This window comes from Heloderma suspectum, chromosome 2 (assembly GCF_057233095.1).
Source record: "Heloderma suspectum isolate Gila_16-S chromosome 2, 16-S_ref, whole genome shotgun sequence".
NCBI classification, from domain to species: Eukaryota; Metazoa; Chordata; class Lepidosauria; order Squamata; family Helodermatidae; genus Heloderma; species Heloderma suspectum.
Window position 1 is genome coordinate 327,069,500 of NC_139459.1, and position 24,859 is coordinate 327,094,358.

Consider the following 24,859-nt stretch of genomic DNA (forward strand, 5'->3'; position numbering starts at 1 on the left):
ATTTCCTGGAGTATGGACTGGTTTGATCTTGTTGCAGTCCAAGGCACTCTCAGCATTTTCCTCCAGCACCACTGTTCAAAAGCATCTATCTTCCTTCGCTCAGCCTTCCTTATGGTCCAGCTCTCGCAGCCATAGGTTACTACGGGGAATACCATTGCTTTAACAATGCGGACCTTTGTTGTCAGTGTGATGTCTTTGCTCTTCACTATTTTATCAAGATTTGTCGTTGCTGTCCTCCCAAGAAATAAATGTCTTCTGATTTCCTGGCTGCAGTCGGCATCTGCAGTAATCTTTGCGCCTAGAAAGATAAAGTCCACGTTTTCTCCCTCTATTTGCCAGTTATCAATCCAGCTGGTTGCCATAATCTTGGTTTTTTCGAGGTTTAACTTCAACCCAGCTTTTGCACTTTCTTCTTGCCCAAATAAATATAGCAGAAATAAATATAATTCTTTCCCTTTTCATTCCAGGGTGCATCTCCCTCTCGTTCCTTTGTTATCTATGTCAGGTTTTATACTGTAAGATCCTGGTGCAGGGACTTGTCTTCTTGCATTTTGTGCCATGCACTTGAGAGAGAGAGAGAGAGAGAGAGAGTTGCTTCAAGCTCTTGAAATGGGGTGATCTAGAAATCCTTTTACATAAGAACTGTTTTTGCAATATGGTCCTTTCTGCTCTTCTAACCTATGGGAGGTATCCAGACACCATAGATCTAAAACCTGTCTGCTGCGCATAAGAGGTTCAGTCACCTTTAACCATGTTTAGAAAAGGGCAAAATGTCCTCCTAAGCATGTGTTTTCTTTAGCGTAACTTTTTTCTGGCTTTTTTTTTTTTTTTAAGAGAAGAGTGTTTAGTATTCACAAAGCTATGCTAATTCTTCATCTTCTGTATTTGGTGCTATACAAATGCTATACCATTAATTCAGCAGTTCAGCAATGCATAAGGAAACAGGCCAAAAGGAAACAGGCCAAAAGTGTTCCCTCCTTAGCTCCTATATTCTGCCATTATTGCAAAAAGAAATATTTGTTTGAAAGCAGTCCAGGAACACAGGTGCGCATATTGTTGCAGCTAGGGGCGAGAGCTGTGTGTTTTGTTCTTAATAACTGCTGGACTTCAATACTACCTGCTACATGCTGCATCAAAAGTTATCCTCCAAGCTTCATTATAATAAATGCTATTATGAATTTCAGGACACAGGTGAGCAGTCTTTCCCTGCTAACCATATATGCTTGAATAAAAAACAAAATCCATTGTAATGTGGAGGGGAAACACATATGCTGTGTGCTTCCTCCCTCTGCCTGCTTTTGTAGCTGTTATGCATATATCTGCTCTTTTTATTTTTTACATTTATATCCTCCCTTTCCTCCAAGGACCTCAAGACTGTGGATGTGATTCTTCTTCTCCTCATGACAACCTTGTGAGGTAGGTTAGGCTGAGAGGGGGAGAGAGAGAGAGAGAGAGTAACTAGCCCAAAGTCACCCAGTGAGCTTCCTGGCTGAGTGAACCTAGGTCTCCCCAATCCTGATCCAACACTCCAGATACGGGGCAACTCCAGATAGTTTGGCCTGTAATTCCCACCACCCCTCATCATTGGCTATGCTGACTAGGGCTGATGGGAGCTGTAGGCCAAAACATCTGGAGGGCCATAAGTTGCCCACCCCTGCCTTAGCCACTGGCTTATAAATGTTGTCCGTGTTCTCTACATTATAGTGACTGTCATGCTGAATTAGGTTCATTATGGCCTCCCAACAAGAGCTAGCCAGTTTTCCCAGAAATTCCCAAGCAAGGTGGGGTGGTGATAGTCATCCATTACCGATTGAAGGACTGCCACTGAATTATATCTCTTGCTAGAATCTTTAGGTCAGATTTGCTGGAGAGTTTCAGGATATCAAAGACATGATGGTGGCAACCATTGTATTGAGCATAGCACTAGTTCTGAACAGGCACAGCTAAGACGGAATGAGTTACCTGCTGCTTTCCCCAACCTGGTGTCCTTCCAGAGGTTTGTGACTACAACTCCCAGCAGTCCTGACCATTGGCCGTGCTGGCTTGGGCTGATGGGAATTGAAATCCAAAACATCTGTAAGACACCAGGTTGGGGAAGGCTGCTGTGTGGTTTCCAGCACTGGAATGTGATAGGACGAGTTACTTGGAGGCAGTTACATATGTTCCAGTATGGCTGCTGAGCACCTTGCAACTCAATTCTGGACGACAGCATGGGACAGCATGGGCCTTCTGGGTAACGGCTGTCTTATTACTGGATTCTGTGAAGTAGCTACCACATTACTAGTGCCAAATCAGTGTTAGTAGAATCAGTTAAGGGAAGCATACCAAGATAAGAGCAGATGGATGGGGGCGGGGGGAGAGAGAGAGAGATCTCCTCCTTTGCTGGACCTGGAGCTAGTGTCAATGTAACACATACTATCATATTTGGTATCATGTACTATTTTATTTATTTATTTATTGCATTTATACCCCGCCTTTTTTTTCTCTTGCAAGGAACCCAAGGTGGCTTACATTATCCTCCTCCTCTCCATTTTATCCTCACAACAACAACCCTGTGAGATGGGTTGGGCTCAGAGTGTGTGACTGGCCCAAAGTCACCCAGTGAACTTCCATGGCTGAGTGGGGACTAGAACCCGGATCTCCCAGCTCCTAGTCCAACACTCTACCCACTACACCACACTGGTGTACATCCCTATGTTATAATCCATGGCTATGATTGACCTCAGAACGTTGCTGTACGGATACAGAAAAGGTGCATAGAAAGGTAACTGTGCTCTCTAGGTGTGCTTTTCAGAAATCTTATTTATGGCTTATTTAAGAAGCAGTAGTGAAGGTGAGCCACACTTGATTTTATCTGGCATTTTACCTTTTTAAAATACTGGCGAAGTGTGTAGTAACGGATATGAAAACAATTAATAAACATCCGTGGAGAGGATCAAGAGACTGGGTAATTTATCATTATAGATTTTAATGAGGCTTGTAATTTTGTAATAAATATACAATATTTTAAAGAGTCTGGAGTTATAAAAGTGAAGATTTATCTGTCTTCAATACTGGAACTAGGGAGAAGAAAGTGTAAAGAACAGGCTATGGAAACTTCTTGTGTAAAAGGATGGCTGCACATGAGGTGGCCAAGAGACAAATACGATTGCTGGAATGGGGGAGGGCATTAATTTAAAAGCGAAAAACGTACAGGTTGCTATGTAGGCATTTAACATAAAGATGACACTGTTGATCAGTTGGATTCCTGTTGCAGATGGGAGGTTGATCTGTGTTTTATAGAGAAGCTTCAATTTCACACCTTGGTTTCACATCTCAGTTGCTATTTGTGGGAGTGCTATCTTTAAAACCAGAGGCTGCTTTTTGGATGCTGTTGCCCTTGCCAACGTTCTAGCTCTTGTTCTGTTGGAGGAAAAATAATGGTAAATTACCTAAAGGTGGGTAGTCCAATCCCTCTGTGATATGGAGATTCAGCAACCAAAGTAGAGTTGCCACCCCTTACTCTTGCCCTGCGCCACTGCTTTTCACAGCAGCCTGATGCACAGAAACTCAGCACAGGAAGCATTTCACTACCACCAATACCACCACTTTTTCTCCATGCCAGAAAAAAAGTTCACCTGTTAAAAGTGCATGTTGCTGCTGCTGCTGCTGCTAAAGAGCCAGAATCAGAGCCTATGTAAATGTGTCCACCCAAAGGCCAGGAATATAAGGGTCTAAGTGAAGGATCCTTGACAGAATGGGGAGGGCAACATGGCAGGCTCAAGAAAACATATATAGTGTTATATCCAGTGTTGATCCAACTTAAGTCCAATTCATGGCAATGGGTCTACTCTGAGTGAGACTAACATTAGAAACAACGCAAGGTTTATGCTGCAACAGGAGTGAAGTGCCAGTAACTGCAGGAGCAATTGGATAGAAACTTCAGGGTGGATGGTAACCAAGCTTATCATAGGAATGGGAGTTGGGGAGACTTTCCAGCAGGGATGGGCCACATGCACCCCCCCCCCCATGGCCTTGAGTATGACGTCCTCCACCACCCCTACTGCTGCCCCCACACTGCTGAAATTTGGCAGTGCAGCAGCAAAATAAATGGCAGCTTGCGACCAATATTCAGTGGCAAACCACTTGTTGTTCGTTGTTCAGTCGTTAAGTCGTGTCCGACTCTTCGTGACCCCATGGACTGCAGCACGCCAGGCCTTCCCGTCCTCCGTGCTCTCCCAGAGCATGCTCAAGTTCATAGGCAAACCACTATGGAGTGCCAAATTTAGCTTCCCCCCCCCAAGCTAAATGCCACCCCTTTGAGCTTCCATAGCGATTTCCTGCACCAATGATTTTTGGCCGCTCCAGGCAGTTCAGTGGCAGGAGCGTGGTCCCCAAGGGAGTCCAGGTACCGGAAACTGGCCCCCAGACCATCAGAACTTGCCCAGCCCTGCTTTACAGAGCTTGTGTGGCCTTGGTAGCTCTCAATATAAGACCAGAATGCCAGAGAAAAGGGAAAGATGGACCGGAAGACGAGGGGTGCATCCATTAGAAGGAGTTTGGAAGGTGACCAGCTCATCAGAAGGTCATGTTATGAGCCTCACAATCCGTGGAAAGCACAGACAGGAGGGGGCCATGAATCTTCTCTCGTCGGCTCTGAGGCCAAGTGGGCAAGCCAAGTCCCACAGCCAGGCCCAGTGATAGTCAGTTATCAGGTGTGCAAAAAACCTATTTTGTTGGACATTGTAATCAGTTCTCTAGTACTGGACAGGCAAGATTTCTATAAAGCCTTACATGCGGGATACTCCTGAAGTGTCTGGAAAATGCAGCTGGTTCAGAGTTGTTGTTGTTCAGTCGTTCAGTCGTGTCCAACCCTTCGTGACCCCATGGACCATAGCATGCCAGGCCTTCCTGTTCTGCGCTCTCTCCCGGAGCGTGCTCAAGTCCATATTCATTGCATCAGTGATGCTATCTAGCCATCTCATCCTCTGCCGTCCCCTTCTCCTTTTGCCTTCAGTCTTTCCCAGCATCAGGGTCTTTTCCAGAGAGTTTTCTCTTTGCATTAGGTGGCCAAAATATTTGAGCTTCAGCTTCAGTATCTGTCCTTCCAATGAGCACTCAGGGTTGATTTCCTTTAGGATGGACTGATTTGACCTCCTTGTTAACTAAAATGGACCATCACGAACATCTTATGACATTATTAGAAGATCCTCACTGGCTGCCAGTTTGTTTTGGGGCTCAATTCAAGATGCTGGTTTTGGCATTTAAAGCACTTAATGGCCCAGAACCAGGGTAGATGAAGAACTGTCTGCTACTGGCCTTGATGATGGCACCCAAATTATAGAACACCCTCTCTAGGGAGGTGCACATGGTACCTTCATCTGCTGTCTTTTAGGCTCCCGATGTTTAACCTGTTGGGTTTTTAATTGTATTTATATCTGGCTTTTAAAAAATTAAGCAGATAGTTTAAAATTTTTGTATCAGTTGCTTTTCTTGTTTTTTTCCAGTTGTTTTTTTTTCCAATTTTGTTGGTTTTATTGTTGTTCAGTTTTGTTATCTGCCTTGAGGTGTATGCAAAAAGTAGGATATAAGTCCTTAAATAAATAATTGCAAAGGCATTCATGAGAAAGTTTCAGAAGTTGCTTGTTCACTTTAGTACAAGAGGGTTATCTAGAGCAGTCCAATAACACTGAAATGTCACGTGATGTTCTTTATCTGTAGGGGGAAATATTTCTGTTGCTATTCTTGATGTAGCCTGTAAAACCCATTCATGTTAATGGAATATTGGAACAATTTGTAGGTAGGTAAAATTAGCAATCCCACATTAGGAGCACAATCACTGTTCTCACCCGACCATATTTTTTCGTGATCAAGAATCCAGCAGTTAAATATACACAGCAGTGGGCTGAAAACAAGCTGCTCATTTCTGCTGCAGGCATTTCCAGTGGACCAGAGCAATCATAGTTGCTAAAGTAGGTCCAATTTTTATTGATTCACAATAAGCTTTCATTATAGTATGGAGTCTTGTTGCAATTTCAAGGTGTAGCACTTCAATTTGTATTCACAACACTCAAACAAAAGGAGATGTATTGTAAAATCTAATACTGAAGGTTTTGTCCCTTGGAAGAATTGCTCTGTGTAACTTTAATTCATTTGCTCTCAGACCGAGTACACGTCTTTTGAATTGGACACAATCCTCCAAACAAGTGCTTCTTTTCACCAAGTTGCCATTGAATTCAAGTGGAGCTGTGAAGGAGCAGAGTTAGAACGATGGCATCAAACCCTGCTTTTCTTTCAAAACTGTAACTTTTGAACTGCAGCTTCCATGTACAATTAACTGTGTTTTGGAAAGGCAAAGTTGATTTCATCAGTCAATCATATTTGTTATAGTTTACCGATCTTCCATCTGACCAGAAGATTATTTCATGTGAATTTTGTTATCGCTAAAATTAGCATAGCACACTAGATAATATTTATACATAGATCAGTTCGTGTCAGGGTTGTAGCTGAGCCCATAGAGTCCCAAAGCAGCCTGATTCTGAGGAGATACAATTAGTGGGGGAGGAACTCACTCAGACTTCAGAGGCGCAGCTGGAGGGGGAGCCTCCCCCCTGCTCACATCCCTGGGAGCAACAGTGAACCAGGCGTGGAAAGGGAGGGACAACCTGAGCTTTTAGACGCAAAGCGCAGATGCAGGCACAAGGGAGAGATTGCAGGGGCCAAGCTTCAGCGCTCAGCCCGATTGGCTCTACGTCAACAGCTGCGCCCAGAAGCATCATGGGAGAGGGGGAGATCTTCCCCTCCCATCCGTTAAATTCAGAGAGTTGCCGCATTTTTCCCAAACGGAGATCAACTGATGTCCTAACCCTTAGAAACCCCTAGATGGCTGTTCCTTTGTAGTTCCTCTGAGTCTCAAGCAATTAGCATCTGTATGCCTCATTAGGAATGGAATTAAAGCCTTGGAAAGCAGCCCTTTTGTCTGAGTGTTGATTCTGGCTTTGGAGAAATCAGTGGGCAACGGGGCATCCTGACAGTTCGCACGTAACGGTGGCAAATCATGGGTTAGTTAATTAATTAATGCACAACTTGCTGCAGTGTGTGCCAGGCACATTCTGTGGCCATATTGAATATTCAACCACTGATCAAGGTTGATACTTGCTGTCCGAACCCAGACACTAGAAGTCAATTTTGGGTTAAACAACCCACAGTTAACCTTCAATTAGTAGGTTATTTTTTAAAAAGGCTGCAGAACTTGCCCATCACTCTCTGCAGCAAATCTTGCCACCGTTACATGTGAACACCTCCACTGAAAAATGCAATGGGACTCATTCATTGGGGAAATATTTCAGGATCATACAGGCCAGCCATTACATGGAATTCTGCTTTCCTTCCACCCTGTCTCAGAGGCATCCTTAAAGAGGGATACCAAGGGGTTGCATGGGTCATGGAAGTTCTGAAGGTACTAGGGTTTGCTCCAGCAAACATGCAAAGCTTGTGTGGACAGGCCAATAACAAACAAACAAGTCATTTGTACAGAGGGGAAGCAGTCTTGCCTACTGCAAGAATCAGGTGCAGATCAGATCTTTTCCTGCTGACTTTGAATTCAATAAGAGGCAATTGCTCTTTTCAAGGGAGGCATAATAAAATTGTACCTTATGTCCTGCACCACTATTGCAAACTTGGCAGGCTGAGTCCTGTGCTTCGAGGGTACCATCTTGGCTGCATTGCCAACCTGCCTGAGTGTTCAGCCAGCTGGCCACAAGGGCCAATCCCTATTCTATCGGACACTACAAAAGCCCTATTTTCTAAGCAGCTCATCTCTGGCAGAAGAGAAACTGCCTACGCTCCTGTTCCCATTCCCTGGCATCTTGACCCCTGCCTGGTTTTGATTGTGGAATTCCCCCTGGCACCTCTGATCTTTGATGCTTTGGAACTCACCCTCTGCCTGTTTTGGACCATGTTGTGGCTCACTTTGATTGACAACAGGCTGTCACGACTCCTGGAACCCAACTGCCTGACGTCTGACCTTTGTGGAGGCCTGACAGTTAGTTGTGTGGTTGTTTAGACACCAGCCTTTGAAAAAGAAGCCCTTCCCTCCCAATGTAGCTGTAAAACCAGTCACCTGCTCACAGCAGCCAAAGATCTTTCCTGCTAATCGTTAATTTTAAAGTTCTTTCCCAACCTTTGTAGGATTTTTTAAAAGGGCATAATTAGCCAAGTACTGAGAAGCTTTATGCAGACACTGGGTTGTATCCAACCCTCACGTGAGTGGATGTCCACTCATGTAACTGGACTTCCCTGTCCTCTCCTCCCACTACAGCCCCACATGCATCCAGAGGGTCCCCCAACCCTCCAGAGCAGATTTGGGAGAGCACAGGGTGCTGCAGGGCAGAGGGGGAAATTCCTTCTGCCATCAGTACCCATCCACCATTGGATCATTGGATACAACCCATGGTTATCTATGCACATTGGGGGCGGGCGGGATTCTGATTCCTCAGGCAGACCCAGACCTCTCAGCTTGCCCAATGCATTGTTCATCCCATTTCCGTAGATGTGTAAACCTGAATCATGAAGGTGTATAGGTAGCATGTTGGGGTCTATCTGCATAGGTCATTATGCAGACATGGGGACCAGGATGTGGGCAGTAGGAACACTGAGAGGGTGGGGCCAGCCAGCACCATCATCATGACCCTCTTCACATGCACTCTTGTACAATAATGTTGGCATAGGTCTTTGATGTCCCTCCCCCCCAAAAAAAAAACACTGTGGGGCTCTACAGTGGTGTGATGGGTCAGCCAATCACACCATTGTAATAAAAAATATAAAATTTTAGGAAGGTTTTTCAGAGCTAATAGTGCATTTGTATTTATTTTTTTTCATTGCAATACTTAATGGCAAAATAAGAGACAAAACCAATACACTTTCAACAAGCACCTGACTTATCTAACTAATTTGTTTTTAGTTTGGAGCTGTGAAGCAAACACTCTAATGAGTTTCACGCGAAGACTTATCGTCAATAGAAGGGACTCGCATTCGATTGAGAGGCCTTAATGGCAAAGTGAAGTGGTGTTGAGAATGTGACATTATATTGCATTGTACTACAGTGGTTGTAAATATTGACATGACACTTCAGTAGTCATGCTTGTTGTTGTTGTTCAGTCGTTCAGTCGTGTCCGACTCTTCGTGACCCCATGGACCATAGCACGCCAGGCCTTCCTGTCCTGCGCTCTCTCCCGGAGCGTGCTCAAGTTCATATTCATTGCATCCGTGATGCTGTCTAGCCATCTCATCCTCTGCTGTTCCCTTCTCCTTTTGCCTTCAGTCTTTCCCAGCATCAGGGTCTTTTCCAGGGAGTTTTCTCTTCGCATTAGGTGGCCAAAATATTGGAGCTTCAGCTTCAGTATCTGTCCTTCCAATGAGCACTCAGGGTTGATTTCCTTGAGGATGGACTGATTTGACCTCCTTGCAGTCCAGGGCACTCGTAAGAGTCTTCTCCAGCACCACAGTTCGAAAGCATCAATTCTTCGGCGCTCAGCCTTCCTTATAGAGTCATGCTAGTCCCTTTCTAAGATATAGATATATGTGAGGGAGAGAATAAAAGGGGGCGGGGGGGAGAGAGAGAGAGAGAGAGCACGGACTTAGAAAGGGCCTAGCGTGTAAAGGGCCTTTTGGAATTTTCTGTAGATTTGTTGAAGATGCTTGATAGATATTAACCAAGGAGATCCATTTTAATGTTGTTTTCTGAATATGGGTTTATTTTATTTCCATACAAAGCCTATTAGAATCCATGCTTTTTTGGTGCATTATCCTGTGAGGGTAGTTGAATCATGGATATATTTCAGATACAATTACATTTCCTATGTATTCCTAATGTGATCTGAGAATTCAGACAGGAGACATTAAAAAAAAGCTACACAGACATGAACAAACAAATAGGAATTGGTTGCAGTATGCTTTCTAGAACCTGATCTTTAAATAAAATGGAAGCGGTGACACTGGAGAAGTGAATCAACTTGGTAAATACTAAACCATCAGGCCTGGTTACTGTAAAATAAGATTTGGCTGGTTTACTTCATTTTCCAGAGCTTGGGCAAATAACCGTGGAATTAAATTACTTCATGTCACTTTCCCCTAGGGTGGCGGGAACCTGTTTGTAAAGTGTTCTGCTAAGTCGCTATATTGATTAGTACTTGAGGCCTAACCTTTACATAGTTACGCTTACTTTCCTTGTGCACTTATTTATGTCTTTCTTACTTGCCCATGCAAGTTCTTTTGCTGCCTTGATGCTCTTTTGGCAGGTTAAATAAAATGAAATAAAAAATACCCATTTCAGTCCTCTCCCTCTCTCTCCCTCCACCACCCCCTTCTTATTTGTTGTTGCCAAGTAAGAAGTAATCAGTATGCAGGCTATGAATACAACTGACTTGGCCTGAAGAGCTTGTGGCACAAAGGGTAGTGATCGCAGGCATAATTGACAGCACTTATCATGGTGCATACAAGGCTTTCATTGTCGGGATGGTTAGCGACTCAAAGTAATCTAATTAAATGCTCGTAACAGCCATTAACAATGCCAAAATAGATGTTTTATCACAGCGGACGGAGCGATTTCTGGCTTTTGCTATTGTGGCCTGGAAAGTGATTTATTTTTAAATTCATCTTAATAATTTGTATGCTTAGACAATATAGATCTCAAACTGGATTTTCGGTGGTGGTTGTTGTTGCATTTAAATTCCCTTGTTATCTGCCTTTCGGGTGGCATGAATTATAGAAAAGCTGGCACTGGGGAAGGGGGGTGCATTGGAATGCATGACAGCTCTTCAAGGGGAAGATTTAAGGTTGAAAGTGATATATATCAAAAGTAAGTGCTTGGAAAACAGATATTTTCCAGTGCATGCCTCATACAAGCTCAGCGGAAAAGAAAAAAATATGTAATTTATTTTTCCTACTTAAAACTCTATTATTTTATCAGAAAGAATGCACTACACATTTAAGGTTGTCTCTGCTTGATAACAAGACGTCTAACCTATCCTGTTGCTAGCCCAGTCCTTGTATGCATAGATTTTCTAGGAATGCCAAGAACAAGCCAGGCATGCTCCAGGGGCTCCACATCAGAGATCTCCCACCTCTTTTTTTTTTTATAATAGAAGCTGCCAGGTGGCGGGGAGTGGGGGGGATTAGATTGGGACTTTGGTGTAGGAAGGGGGTGTTAACTATTTCCCCCAGCTTTTTCCTAAAACTCCACCCTCCCAAATCTGCTGTTTGCAATGATAGGAAACGTTAGAACAGGGACATCGAAAGTCTTTCAGACAGAGGGCCGGATTCTGTTTCAGAGAAGCTCTTGGGGGCCGCATTCCAGCGGTGGGCAGGGCTGAAGGAACAAGGGGCAAGGCCAAAGGTAGCTTAAAGATCTTATTGCCAGTAAGCACAAAAGCTGGGAAACCATCAGACAGTTGGCGTTTGGGGGAAAGGTGGTGGGATCAGAGGAAGAGCTTATGGTCATCTGGGGAACCCCAGTGTCAGGAGCACCCTAGCTGCCTCTTAAAGTCCCTTCCAATAGCCAACTCAAGACTAGGGATGTACGAAACCACTTACCTGTTTCGTAAGTGGCATCCGCGGGGGGGGGAGTCACTCCGTCCCTCCCCCCAGAATCTTCCCCGGCCAGCTCTGCTCTGCGGCGACTCCGTGGAGCCGCTGGCCGGGTGCATCCGCAGCTGGACATCCGGCTGCAGCAGGTCTGCGGACGCAAATGGCGGCCAGCATAGCAGCCGCCATTTGCATCCCTTCGCTGAGCTGTGATAGGCTACGTAAATATTTACATAGCTTATCACGGCAAAGAGCAGGGATGCAAATGGTGGCCGCTGCGCCATTTGCGTCCCCGCTTTTGCCGTGATAGGCTATGTAAATATTTACGTAGCCTGCCACGGCTCAGTGAAGGGACACAAATGGCGGCCGGTGTAGTGGCCGCCATTTGTGGCCGCAGCCCAGCAGCGGCCAGAGCTGCCGCCGGAGCCGCCACCAGAGCCACAGCCAGGTAGGCTCCGTTCCGGGGGGCTTCCGTGGGGTGGTGGGGCGGGTTGCTCCGTTCCACCACGGATTCCAGGGGGCCAAATTCACTGGAATTCGGCCTCCCTAGGATCCGTGGCGGAATTCTCTTGACATCCCTACTCAAGACACAGACGAAAGGGATTCTTTCCAAGGCATTATTCCTTTACAACTTAATTACTCTTTCAGATGCTAATTTCCAGAGACTAAGCAAGGAACTGCACTGGGGTAGTTAGCAGAGTAGCCTAAGCTCCAGGTAAGGCAGTTGGTCCCCATTTGAAGGAGAAGAGCGGGAAAACTCTGAACTTATGGGCTATGGAGAGGTGGGTCCTTGGGTCTTACCCGTGGGTCCTCGGGACGCGACTGTTGTCGTAGTGCCAGTCAGGCAAAGCGCCTCCTCTCGGCGCCCTCCATCTGGCGCCTCTCCCTGTGTCGGCGCCAGGCGTCCACCAACACCCCATCCCCCGCTCTCTTGCTGCCAGGGTCACTATCTCTCTCAGGAATCCAGGCAGGAGGAATCTCCCTGCCACTGTGCCTGTGAGAGATGAGCGAGCTCCTCTCCCACGGGTTGTTGCTCTTCCTCAGAATCAGAACTGCTATGGGGCTTTATGGGCCCAGTTTCCACCATGACACCCGGAGGGCCAGATGTGGCTCTCAGGCCTGTGGCTCCAGAAGTATTGTACAGATGTGGGCCCTCCATGGCTGCTCTTAATTATTTTTAAAACAGAGAGATCTGTGAATAGGACCCCCGTTTTGTACCCACACTGACTATTGCTTTGCAGTCCAAAGACATAAGAAGAAGAGGGAGGTATTAGTTTTCTCCCCACCACCACCACCCAAATTTCAAGGAATGGCATCCATAGGTTGGACTGGATAGTACCTCTCCTGTAAGCCATCCGTCATCCGGGGAGTGCACACCTGCCCTGCCCCTTCATGACCACCCAGGGATTTACCATCCAACTACATCCTATGCATGTAAGATCACATGCACAATGGTTAATATTGTGTGATCAATGAATAGTTTAATGGGAGGGTTTCCTAGCAGATCAACTACATGTTTTTGGCCAGTGCTTGCCGAATTTTACATGTGTACACTCTTCTGGGGTTTTTTGCCCCTGTGGGAGAACAGTTAAGGCAGGGAAGAGCATTCGCTCCTCTCTGTAGGATGGTCTGGACTGGTGGAAAGGTATCCAGCCTCATATTTATCTGGCCAGATCCTTAGCTCTTTTGTAGAATGCTCTCTTGTTAACCTTGTAGCCAGTTACTGATCCCTAAGAGGACCTCTCCTCTTACTCCATGACAGCAAAGTTTGCTCAGGAGTCTTTGGTGAGGGACTTTGTCAAAAGCCTTTGGAAGTCCAAGCAAACAACGCCCACCGATCAGGTCAGCCCTGTCCACGTATTTATTGACATAATAGATTCTAGACTGCTTGTAATATTGGGTAGAATTGCATATTTCTGCAGCATTAGCATATTAAGACTAGTTTGGATGTGACTTTCTCTTATGAATAGCTTTGTTGTGTTGAAGAACTTTGCCAGTTGATCCCCATTTCCTGACATTCATCTTAAATAGGTGAAGGGGGGAAATGTTGGTGCTGACTAGTTGTTTGAAAGACAATTTCAAAATTATTTATATCATACCTAAACCAGCATTTGCACACAACTTGATTCCTGTTCAGTGAATCCTGTTCCTGTTCTTAAAAAATATGTTATGTTAAAAGTATTCTACTTTAATGTGTTACTTTGAAATAAGCCCTTCCGTGCCCTAGATAATGGGCTAGTGTAGAATTGTAAACAAATACCGTTCTTTCCTAGAAACTATATTTATATTATTGCAGTCTCCAAGCTGTTTTTAACACAGTGCTTTCCTTATAGAATAGCTGTCACCAACCTGGCACCCTCCAGATATGTTGGACTGCAACTCCCATCACCCCCAGCTAATATGGCCATTGGTCTGGTTGTTATATTGGCCATACTGGCTGAAAATGATGGAAGTTGTAGTTCAACACATCTGGACAATTCAAAGTGGGTTTGTGTTACATCTCAACAGCACCTCCCCCCCCCAACCAACACACATTTCTAAATGTCATGCAGTGAAAGGAAGGAAGCAAGCAAGCAAATTTGCCATTGAGATTATTGGTGTGCCTGAAGTATCTTTTTGGATCCAAGTCTGTGTTGATACTTTTCTTGCTTTTATGAGCAGTACTTCAGCAAACATTTTCCAGTCTCATGCTACTGGTTTATAGTCAGTGGTTTGTATCTAATGTTAGTCTATTGAAGTCCCATTCATTTCAGTGGATCTACTCTCAGTGCGACTTAGTCCTAACATGAGATAGTCCCACCCCCCCACCCACGCTACATAAATTAGCAACTGTATGTTGGATCATTTTTTGAGCATGCAACTACAAATTGAAGCCAGACCCATCATCCCAATGACTGCTGACATGAGCTCTTGCATCAGAAGTGGTATTGCTTTGTTCATGTTTGTGCTGTTGGGTTAAAACAATCTTTGGAACAGAAGTCATTACAATAATATTGACATTAATATAAAGCTGCGTTGAAGAGTTGTTCTTTCAGCTGTGTACTAAAATCACATTATGAAATTGGCTAAGCATTGCTGTAGTCTAATAAGAAATTTAGAAAGCCTAACAACACATATTTTTCCCCTCTTACAGAAGCTACAGAAATTGTGTTAAAGGCTCAAATCTTAGCTGGAGGAAGAGGGAAAGGCATTTTCAGCAGTGGGCTGAAAGGAGGTGTGCATCTAACCAAGGAGTAAGTCCAGAAATTATGGCCAGGTTTTTTTTTAAAAATGTCCTTCATTCTTTGCAGGATTTCTTTTAAAGGAGATTCTATATGTTGATATAAATTGTTGCTCTCTTCTTTTGTAGCCCAAAAGTGGTAGGGCAGCTTGCTGAACAGATGATTGGATACAATCTCACAACTAAGCAAACGCCGAAGGGTGGTGTTAAAGTTAAGAAGGTAAGAGGATAAACCTACAAATCAGAATAAGCACTGTGTCAAATGCAGCTTGAAGCTCTTCGGCAAATTACAATACGTTACTACGAAACAGATCTGCATTTTATAAATGTACTTTTTGCCACCACCACCACCCCTTCCAGATAGTTAAATTATTCTATACTAGTTTTCTGATAATGAAACTCAGTGGTTATTTTTATCCTTTCTTATCCATATCTTAAAATTTGCTTTCAGCTGTCCACTCAAAAAACTAAATGCCAAGCAAGTCTACTCTGGCTGGCCTTGATGGCAAGAACAAATGAAAAGGCTTGACCATCATAACTGAATCATTAAAGTTGCCTCCTGGACCTTCTAGTCTCACAGAGAGGTCCAGTGCTCCACAGTTAATTCATATGCATATGCTTTCTATATAGAAGGTTCAAGGTGCAGTCGATGGAATTAATAAAACAATTGGGATAAGTAAACTAGTGAAGATGAATAAGACCCAAAAAAGCCCGATAATGTAACTTCAAGTTGTACAATCATATCAGTACCAGAAATAACCAAACACATTTCAACCAAAGGTCTTCTACAGTGGTCTACTACATGAACAAGGTATATAGAAAGACATGCATACACACATACATACACACATCACTCCAGGCTTTTCACACCTATTGGCAATATAGAATACTACAGGGCCTCCACCTGCAGTTATAAAAACAAATTAATTTTTGGAGGGAGCAATCCTATCTGGATCGACAGTTGCCTCCAATCCCGGGTGCGACCACCTATTCAGTGCAGGGCGGCAGGAGTGGTAAGGAGTGGATGTCCTCCATGCTCCCGCCGCCCTGCTTTTGCAGCTAGACAGCCAATTTCGGCTGTCTACCCGCGGGACCTCGGAGCACAGGAAGGGGTGGCCGGATGACACATAGGAAGTGTCATACCAGCACTTCCGGCCTCCCCAGCCTGCCCCCGGGAACGCCCCATTTTCCCCGCTCTGCACTGCTCTTCCAAGCGTGGAAGCACGGGGCCAATCTGTGCTGCCTATGAGGCGGTGCGGGAGGGGATGGAGGTCGGTTCCCGGGAATCAACCAATACTATGGCCATCCAGCCGCTGACTAGCAGCCATAGTATTGTGCCCTAAAAACCTGCTTCCAAAATATACAATAAAACATACAGATATATTATATGAAAAAAAAATCTTCACCAATTCAGGCACAAATTCATGGACCTTGCCAAGCCAAAAATAAGATATATACATGCAAAAGCATATACATATATGAGTAATTGAAAGGGACCTTAGGCTCCACTGTGAATATATAATTCTGAGAAAGGCAAAGAACTGTAGCGGTCCTGAAAACAAATTCATAAAAAAAAGAAAGTTATTATTTTGAAACAAATTAAAAATACACAACTTTCCTTTATATAGGAAGTTGCATACTTCGTATGTACCAGAAGATTAACCAAAATACTAATGAGATTACTCAGGAGGTTTCCCTTCCAGGAACCTACAAATTGTTCACAAAAACTGAAAAGCCTTGGATCCCTCTGCAGTCATAAGTGTGGTTAAAGGAGCCTTTTGAACTGCACTTGGGTCCTTAAAGGGCACCAGCCAGAAAATACCTTTTGCTAAAAGGTTGTTACAGAAACTGCACCAGTTTTCCAAAGCACTACGTAACACATAATGGTCAAACATCTAAAAGTTTTTCAAACAATATACTTGTTAATGGTTTGTTTTAGCACATAACCATCCAGCCCATCTCCTCATTTAAGCTGACTGGAGATTTAGTCTTTAAAGTATAGGTCCATTGGAGTTCCTTTCGTAGAGGTTTGCAGTGCAGCTGTTGTCCTTGAGCTCCAACCTTTTCCAAACAGCAGAACTTTAGGTCATTGAGATTACGTCCACATTCGAGGAAATGCTGAACAAGAGGGGCTTGCATCCTCTGGTTTCTTATGCAGCTTTTATGTTTACAAATCCTGACTTTTATAGCTCTTGTCATCATTCCCACATATACTTTTTTACAAGGGCATATGACAGCATATATAACTCTTTTGGTATTACAGTTAAAGAAGCCTTGATAGAAATACTATGCATTATCTATAGAGTTAACAAAACTCTTGCCTCTATAGCAATTACTACATACCCTGCAGTGACCATGGAATGCAGTGACCATTGTCTTCTATTTCTTCCCCTAGAAGGGCTCTGTCAACCAATATGGGCTTAGATCTGCAAGCACTGTGCACCAATATATCTCTAAGGTTCTGTTTTTGTTTATATGGAAACATGGGACCACTCTGGCATCCAGGTATATTTTTCAAAAGGTACCAGTATCTGTTGATAATGTCACAAATTTTACTGGAGTGTGTCCATCATATCCTAAAGGGACCACCATCTTTTTAATTCTCTGTTGAGTCTTGGGTAACAAAACTCACTCCTATTACTATACAGGACCCTTTACATGGCCCCTCTTAACAGTTTCAATGGGTATTCTGTCCTACTCAGTTGGGTTGTAAGTATTTTTGCCTGCTTACAGAAATCCCATTGCTACTGAAATTTCTTCACAGTCTAAGAATCTGCAAATAAGGCAGATTGCATTTCATATGGACAGGATGGTAACTGTCATACTTCAGAAAAGAATTCACATCTATATTTTTCCAATATAGATCTGTCGTGAGAGACCCATTCTTAACTGTGACTACAACATCTAGGAAATTCAGCCTGGATTTGTTATAGTTCATTTCAAATTTGATGATTTCATGTTTGGTATTTATATATTGGAGAAACTCATGAAGAGTCCCTGTCCATAGCATAAACATGTCATCCAAATACCTCTTGTAAGAATGATACGTTGTTTAAAAAGATTAACTTCTTGCTGCACGTGGGTCTGTTCAAATCAACCCATATAGATATTATCCAATTCAGGGGCAAACCTACAGCCCATGGCAGTCCCTGAAATCTGCCAATAAAATTTATCTCGCAACTGGACAAAAAAGTAATCGCCAATTCTGTTAATGAGCATAGAAAAGCTGTAGGAGGAGCAGAGACATCTTTTGTCCAAAGTTGATTCCATTACCTCAGTAGCCTCATTTTGTGAAATGTTTGTATACAGTGAGATCACATCCATTGTTACCAACCAAGTATCTTGTAAATCCTCTGAAACATTATCCAAGACGTTCAAAAAACAAGTGGTATCCTTTCTATAGGACTCAGTATTATAAACAAAGGGTTTAAGAAAGGAATCTACCTATGTTAACAAAGGTTCTAAAATGGATCCACACCCAGATATAATAGGTCCACCAGGTATAGGAGATACATTTTAATGAATGTTTGGAAGAAAATAAAATCTAGGTACCCTCCTCTCACATTCCAGCAAACAGTCATGTGTAGGCTTATGTATATAGCCTGTAAGGAGTGCCTCATCCACTAATCTCACTATTTCTTTTTTTTATCTGTAAGGTTGGGTTTTGCTTGACACTGTGTGTAACAGGTAGTGTTATGGAACTGGTGATAAGCTTCCTGAACCTAGTCACCTTCATCCATATTTACCTTTGTCAGCTGGCTTAAATACCACATCTTTATAGCTCTTCAAGGCAGACAGTGCCACTAAAGTAGAGGTTGCACCAAGTTTGCACCTCCATTTTTTCTAAGTCTTCCACCTCCCTCGTAACCAATTCTTCAAATACAAGGACTCCAAATACAAGGATTATTGTAAGGAGGATTAAAGGTGGATATGGGTTTAAACATGAGAGAGCTTCAGCTATTGGGCGGTATAGAAATGAAATAAATAAATATAAATAAAATAAAAAGAATAAACATGACAGAGCTTTCTTCGAGAGGGACACCGCCTCCTTAAAAAAACCCAGAAATGCATATTTTCCTAAACATAGCTTTTTTACTTTGAAATTGAAAGAGTTATGTTTAGGGGTGGGTACAAATGTCAGACCTTTCTATGAAACCTCAGTCTCGCATTCACTGCTAGATATGTTGACTACCAGTTGGTTTTCAAGTTTGTTTGTTTTTTTGCGTAAATTGGTTGTCTGTAGCTCTGTGCTGTTTCTGTATCCCTTCCTCAGGGTGGTTCCCAAAACAGATTGCTCATGTCTAGTGGAGTTTGGATCACTGGAAGACCCCTCATCTCCAGAATAAAAATATGTTGTCATTTGCAGCTTCATTACTTTTTTCCAGTTTATTGCTGGATACAGACAATATACAGACCAAATATACAGACTTTTGGGTTCTGGATGTGTTACTTCTCCAATAATACACTTTCCCTTCTTCATAGTCCCTTAAGTCCCTCTGAATTTTTATTGAGTTTTATATCTTTCAGTCTAGAGAACTCTTCGTCCAATTCTTTGTTAAACTCACCCAGTCTGCCTGAAAAACATTTAACTTCCTGACCTGCTGCTATACTGTCTTTGATGTTTATAGTTATTTGGTTATTTCTGGCATTGAATCATCTGACTTTAGAACTTGATTTTCCTCTCTTCTATTGCTTGATGCCTGCATGTTTGTAGCCTGTATAAAGTTACATTATCAGGCTTTTGGATGTTATTCATCTTCACCAGTTTATTAATCCCAGTTGTTGTATTGCTTCTTGATTTGGGGTTGGGATACATTTCCTGTTTGGTCTAGTTTGCTTTGTGGATCTCAATCCATGGAATCACCAGTTAAAGGATCTCAGCAAGGATGTCTGGGAAACACCTATGCTTCAGATGTTGTAGATCCATTCCTCAGTGAAGACAGTACTGGACTAGGTGGGCTACAATTCTGGCTCACTGGCAGCTGTAGACATCTCTGTATTCCCATAATGCTACCCATTTCCGGTGTATTTCCAAAAACATAAGAAGAGCCATGCTGGATCAGACCAAAGGCCTATCTAGTCCAGCACTCTCTTCTCACAGTAGCCAACTAAATCCCTATGGGCGACTCACAAGCAGGACATATGTGCAATAGCGGCCTCCCAGTTGTTTTCCCCAGCAACTGGCATTGAGGCAATACTGGCTGTGATACTAGAGGTAATATAAAACCATCATTAGTAGCCTTTGATAGCCTTATTCTCATGAATCTGTTTAAGTTAAAGCTGGCCAAGCTGGTGTTTGTCTTGTGGTAGTGAATTCCATACTTTAACTGTGCTGTGTGAAGAAGTACTTCCTTTCATCTGTCCTGAATCTCCCATTAATCACCTTCTTAGGGTGATGCCGGTGAAGTACCGTCTTCCACAGGCTGGTGTGAAATGTCAGTTTCCTACCCTTTCCACAGCTATCTGAAAATATGTGGGTGGAGGTAAGGATGCTTGATGGACATAGTGTTAACATGTGCTTGAAATGGTGGGGTTATATCTCTAGGCAGAAGGCTTGAGATTCTGAAGTAAGGTTTGGTGAATATAAACTAGTAGCAATCCATAATAGAGAACAGAAAGCAGAAACTAGATTATGCCCTGCACACAATGCAGCAAGCATATAAGAAGATACCATTCTTGACTTAAGCCTTGTATCACAGACTGCAGTTATCCACTCTGTTGTATGTGCACAAGTTTCACTGAACTCAGTGGGTCTTACAGGCATGTGATAATTGTACACAGGACTGCTGGCAGAATGTTTTAGGTGTATGAAAACTATGCCCATCTTTTCCGAATTATCCAATATTTTTCCAGTTACTACTTAAATTGTGTTCACTACACTGACAAGGAAATGTTGCTCTTTTACTTACGATTGAAATATTGCACATCCAATTTTAGAGAGTTAACCTTGAAAAGCAGGCTTCTGCTTTTTCTTCTGAAATCGATAGGAAATGAAAGGCTTGTATGTTGAGGATAGATTATTCAAATGAATGTGTATTGAAGGACCCTTTAGATGTTCTCCCAGCCACATAGAAGCTGCTTATCTGTCAAGAGCTTTTATGCAGCTGGAAAATGTTTAAATGACCCAGTCATGTGGGCATTTTTATATTAATGACTAGTCCGGGTTACCGAAACGGATACAGAAGCATACTGGTGGAATCTGGAGATGACATTAAGGAAGAACGCAAGTTTCAAGGCATTTGGTGATGACCATTTTTGTTCATGTTTGAGGAAATAAATGAAGCTGGAAACAAATGAAGGGGGCAGAAATACCAGGATATTACCTGATCACAAGGTAACTATGAGCCTCAAATGTGAGGCCACCACAAAGAGAGCAAATTCAAACCTCGGGGTGTCATTTCTAGTAGTGATAGGAAGGTATTTCTATCCTGGTGAGATCAGGTATGAAATTATGCATCTAACTTTGGTCAACTATGTTCAAAGAAGGATACATTCAAACGAGCAGGTGCAATGAACTATTACCAAAATGTTCATGCATATGGAGAATTGATTTCAAAAGCAGAGTTTATAAGTCTGACATAGAAGAGATTTAATGGTATTCTGCAATAGATTAAACTCATTGTGCCCAATCAGAACTCTGCAAATTCTTCCCAGCTTGCTATGAGTTCCCATTAAGGATGAGCGGATCTGTTAACTTTTGCTTTGTCATGCACTCATTTTTTTAAAAAAAATCTCACATTCGTTCCATGCCAAATATGAAGAAATGTGTGAATTTTGGTAAATTCTTATTAAAAAAATTAACTTAAACACAACTCTCACCCATCTGCGCTGTCCAAATTCAGTAGGTACAGCTATTCCTAGCATGGTGAGGACCATAACGCACTTGCCTGCCACATAGTTGTTAAGGACAAGAAGCCTGCCAGAAAAAAAAGTGGCAAACCTAGATCCCGTACAAATGGACTTCCTTCACTGGAGTAGGCAGCTCCATCCATGAAGAGAGGATCAGGGCAACCACTTTGTACTATTATAAAAAGATATGGAGGTGCTGACTTTCTATTGAAGTCAGTAGTACACTCCTCGCTGATTGCAAACACGCGTGGATTCCTCCATGATGGACAATTGCCCTTTGTTTTCTTTCATCTAATCATCCTAGCTTTCCTTGGAGTCTACAAGAGCAGGAATATACCATGTGCTAAAATGCCACACAGCCTCCTACGCTAGCCCTGGAAAGTTAGTGAAATGGGTTCATGGATGTGTGTTGTGTTGTCTACAGCAATTCTTTTTAAAAGTTGTATCATGTTTGCGAGATGCCAAATATTAAAGTATTTACTGTGTAGTAAAGATTCTTAGACTGGAAAATAAAATATAGGGCCTACTTTCTTCTCTCTTTTCTCTGTCTGTCTGTCTCTCATTCACACACACATACATTTTTATATCCCACCCCCCCAAAAAAAATCCTGGGAGTTGTGGTCCTGTGAGAATAAATAGGGACTTCAAATATAGAATTTTCAGCAACCCAGTGAAACTACAGTTCCCCAGGCTTGTGTGTGAGGAGGACCAGGATGTCAAGGTTTATGTCCCGAGTACAGATATTGTCCTTATCAACACATGAGCTTTAGAAAGTACTTTTCTTTCCCTGCAGTAATACTTAAAATGTTGGTGCAAGATCAATCTGTCTTAAATAAACAGAGCTCCCCCTGGCTTCTTCAGAAGTTGGCAGCTATTTTATAGGTTTACATAAAATTCTCTTACGGCATCATGACATTTGAAGAACCTGGTTATCTGTAAAGAAGTTTCTGTTTATCACAACTGCCTGTCCCTTTTCTCCAAGCAATAAGAGAATTAACTTTATTAAAGTTTGAATTAAAAACTAGGGTTGATTTTTTTAATAATGAGACTTCCTTGCAATGGTAGATCCTTGGAAGATATTATGTAAGCTTTCAGTAATAGTCTGTAAATGTAGGATTCTATTAATTTATTTAAATTCATAGCCCTACTCGTCTTTTGAAGGCTTGGGGCAGAAATACTATAAAATGAGGTAAAGAGCATATACACACTGGCAAAAACCAGATTAGGCAGATATGCCTTATAGAACTTCTGAAAAATGCTCAGACTCAGATTTTACCAAGTTTAAAGGGGGAGGACGTTCTGTCAATGTTGAGAAGCCACGAACTATTCCTCTTTGTGTGCCCTTTATTCCTTCACCAGGTATATATATTATACTGTGGAGAGGGCACCCTCATTTGATCTGCAAGTTGGGGCTGTTCAGCTGGGCTAAGGGGGAAAGTGTGCTGAGAAGGTCCCCAGGGCTTGGCTGCATGGAGAGTTGCAGAGGGGTGCGGGTTGCCCACCCCTGCTTTAAAATAAGTAGGGAGCGTGGGCCCATCTGGGTTCACCCTGAATCCCACTCTTGAGTTCAACATAAAATGTTGCCATGGCCTGGGCTTCATTATCCTATTGGGCTTTATTATCCCACACTGTTGTCATTTAGGTGCTGGTTAAAAACATGTTTATTTTTGCAGGCTTTTGGGGTACAGGCTAGTGCTCTATTTGGTTTTTTGCTGTTGTTGATTGTGTTGATGGTTTTATTGTATTTTATTATATATTTGTGATTTTGGAGTCGTGATTTGGACGTTGCGCACGTGTTGTACTGTGTTTTAGATAGGTTGTTAGCCACTGAGGGGTCTTTTGTGCGGAAGGGCAGGATATAAATAAAATAAAATAAAATAAATGTTGCAAAGGAGCTGGAGCGTCTATCTAGATTTGGCCTTCCTTCCCCCTTTGGCCCACAGCAGGGTCAGAGTGTAAGGGGGGGATCACTGTAGGACAAAAAATACGCAGTCTTCTGAAGGCCCAGAGCCATTGCTGCATCTGCGCCTTTTCCCAATCTGCTGATGAGTAGCCCCTTGGAAATGTCAGCCTTCTTTCAGCTTTGGCCAAGGTCCTTGTGGCATTTTTGGTGATTTAAAAATCACACTCAAAGGTGAACGTAAACACACTGTACGCACCTTCCAGGCAGGGACCTGTTGTATTGTTGTTGTCCTATAAAGCACCAAGCTATATTACTGATGCATTAGAAATAATAGTACTGTTTGTTTTATTTATTCACCACATTTGTATCCCACTTTTCACACAATTATTGTCTCCCAAAGCAATAGACAAAAAAGAGGGAGGGAGAAACAGGCCCTGCTGTGCTTACAAACTAAAATGACAAGACACACAAACAAGAGGGAGTGGATAGAAAGGGATGAGCAGGGAGATTCGTTTTCCAAGGCCAGAACAAGGTGGTGAGCTCTGTGTTGGCATCCCTGCTTGTATGAGGCTCTTGTTCCAAAGGCCAACGGATGGCCTTACTTCTACAGTCACGGGGCCACTGTTATTTGGAGATGAGTGTTCATTCTGGCTCCCTTCAGTTGTCCCTTCTCTGGCCAATGGATGGGCCAGGTTGGTCTCCTGCTTAGCTTGATGTTATTCCTGGTAACCAACAGGTTTAGCCTCCCTTTGGCCGTAGGTCCCCTGGCTGATGGCAGAACCCAGAATCTGCTTCCTTTCTGCTCTCCAGTCCCAGGGCAATAAATATTAATTAATAACAGCCATTCCTTTCTCTATATAAGAAGACCAGGTCGTGGCTAATTATTTGTAACCTTAAAGTAAGAGGGGCTAGTCCAAAAATATTGATTAGCACTTGGCTCCACCTGGCAAGTCCCAGGATAGTGATACTCAAAACAGTATTGTGTAGCGAAGAAGCCCACCACAGCCCTGTATGGCCACAGATGGACATTAACAAATAACACAAGAGAGAATCAGTATCATCTATAAACCATTAAAACAAACAAACTAAATTCTATTCAAAGGATCTCAAAACTGCACCTGACTAACTGATGCAAATTAGGATGTCCCCTATTTATATCATTTGCTCAGATTTCAAGAACTGTTTTTGGTAATGGTCTTGGGTTGTTGGAGGGGGTGAAGGAAAGGAAGGAAGCAGCAAAGGGGAATGAAGTCTGGATGGAAGGAATGAGACACACACAACATGCATAGCAGTCTTGGGTTGAAGCCCAGGAATCTTTGCGGAAA

The 24,859-nt window shown here is 43.0% G+C and overlaps 1 protein-coding gene across 11 annotated transcripts in view; it reads left to right on the forward strand.

Moving 5' to 3' along the window:
- Positions 1-24,859, forward strand: part of SUCLG2 (succinate-CoA ligase GDP-forming subunit beta) — a 293,645-nt gene that overhangs the window by 132,949 nt on the left and 135,837 nt on the right. For all 11 annotated transcript variants that reach the window (XR_014788568.1, XR_014788569.1, XM_084840442.1 and 8 more), the window contains 2 exons: positions 14,696-14,795; positions 14,912-15,002. Coding sequence is in view for 9 of the 11 variants with exons in the window: in XM_084840442.1 (XP_084696568.1) it covers positions 14,696-14,795; positions 14,912-15,002 (191 nt within the window). In the remaining 2 variants the exon portion in view is untranslated. The remainder of the gene's footprint in view (positions 1-14,695; positions 14,796-14,911; positions 15,003-24,859) is intronic.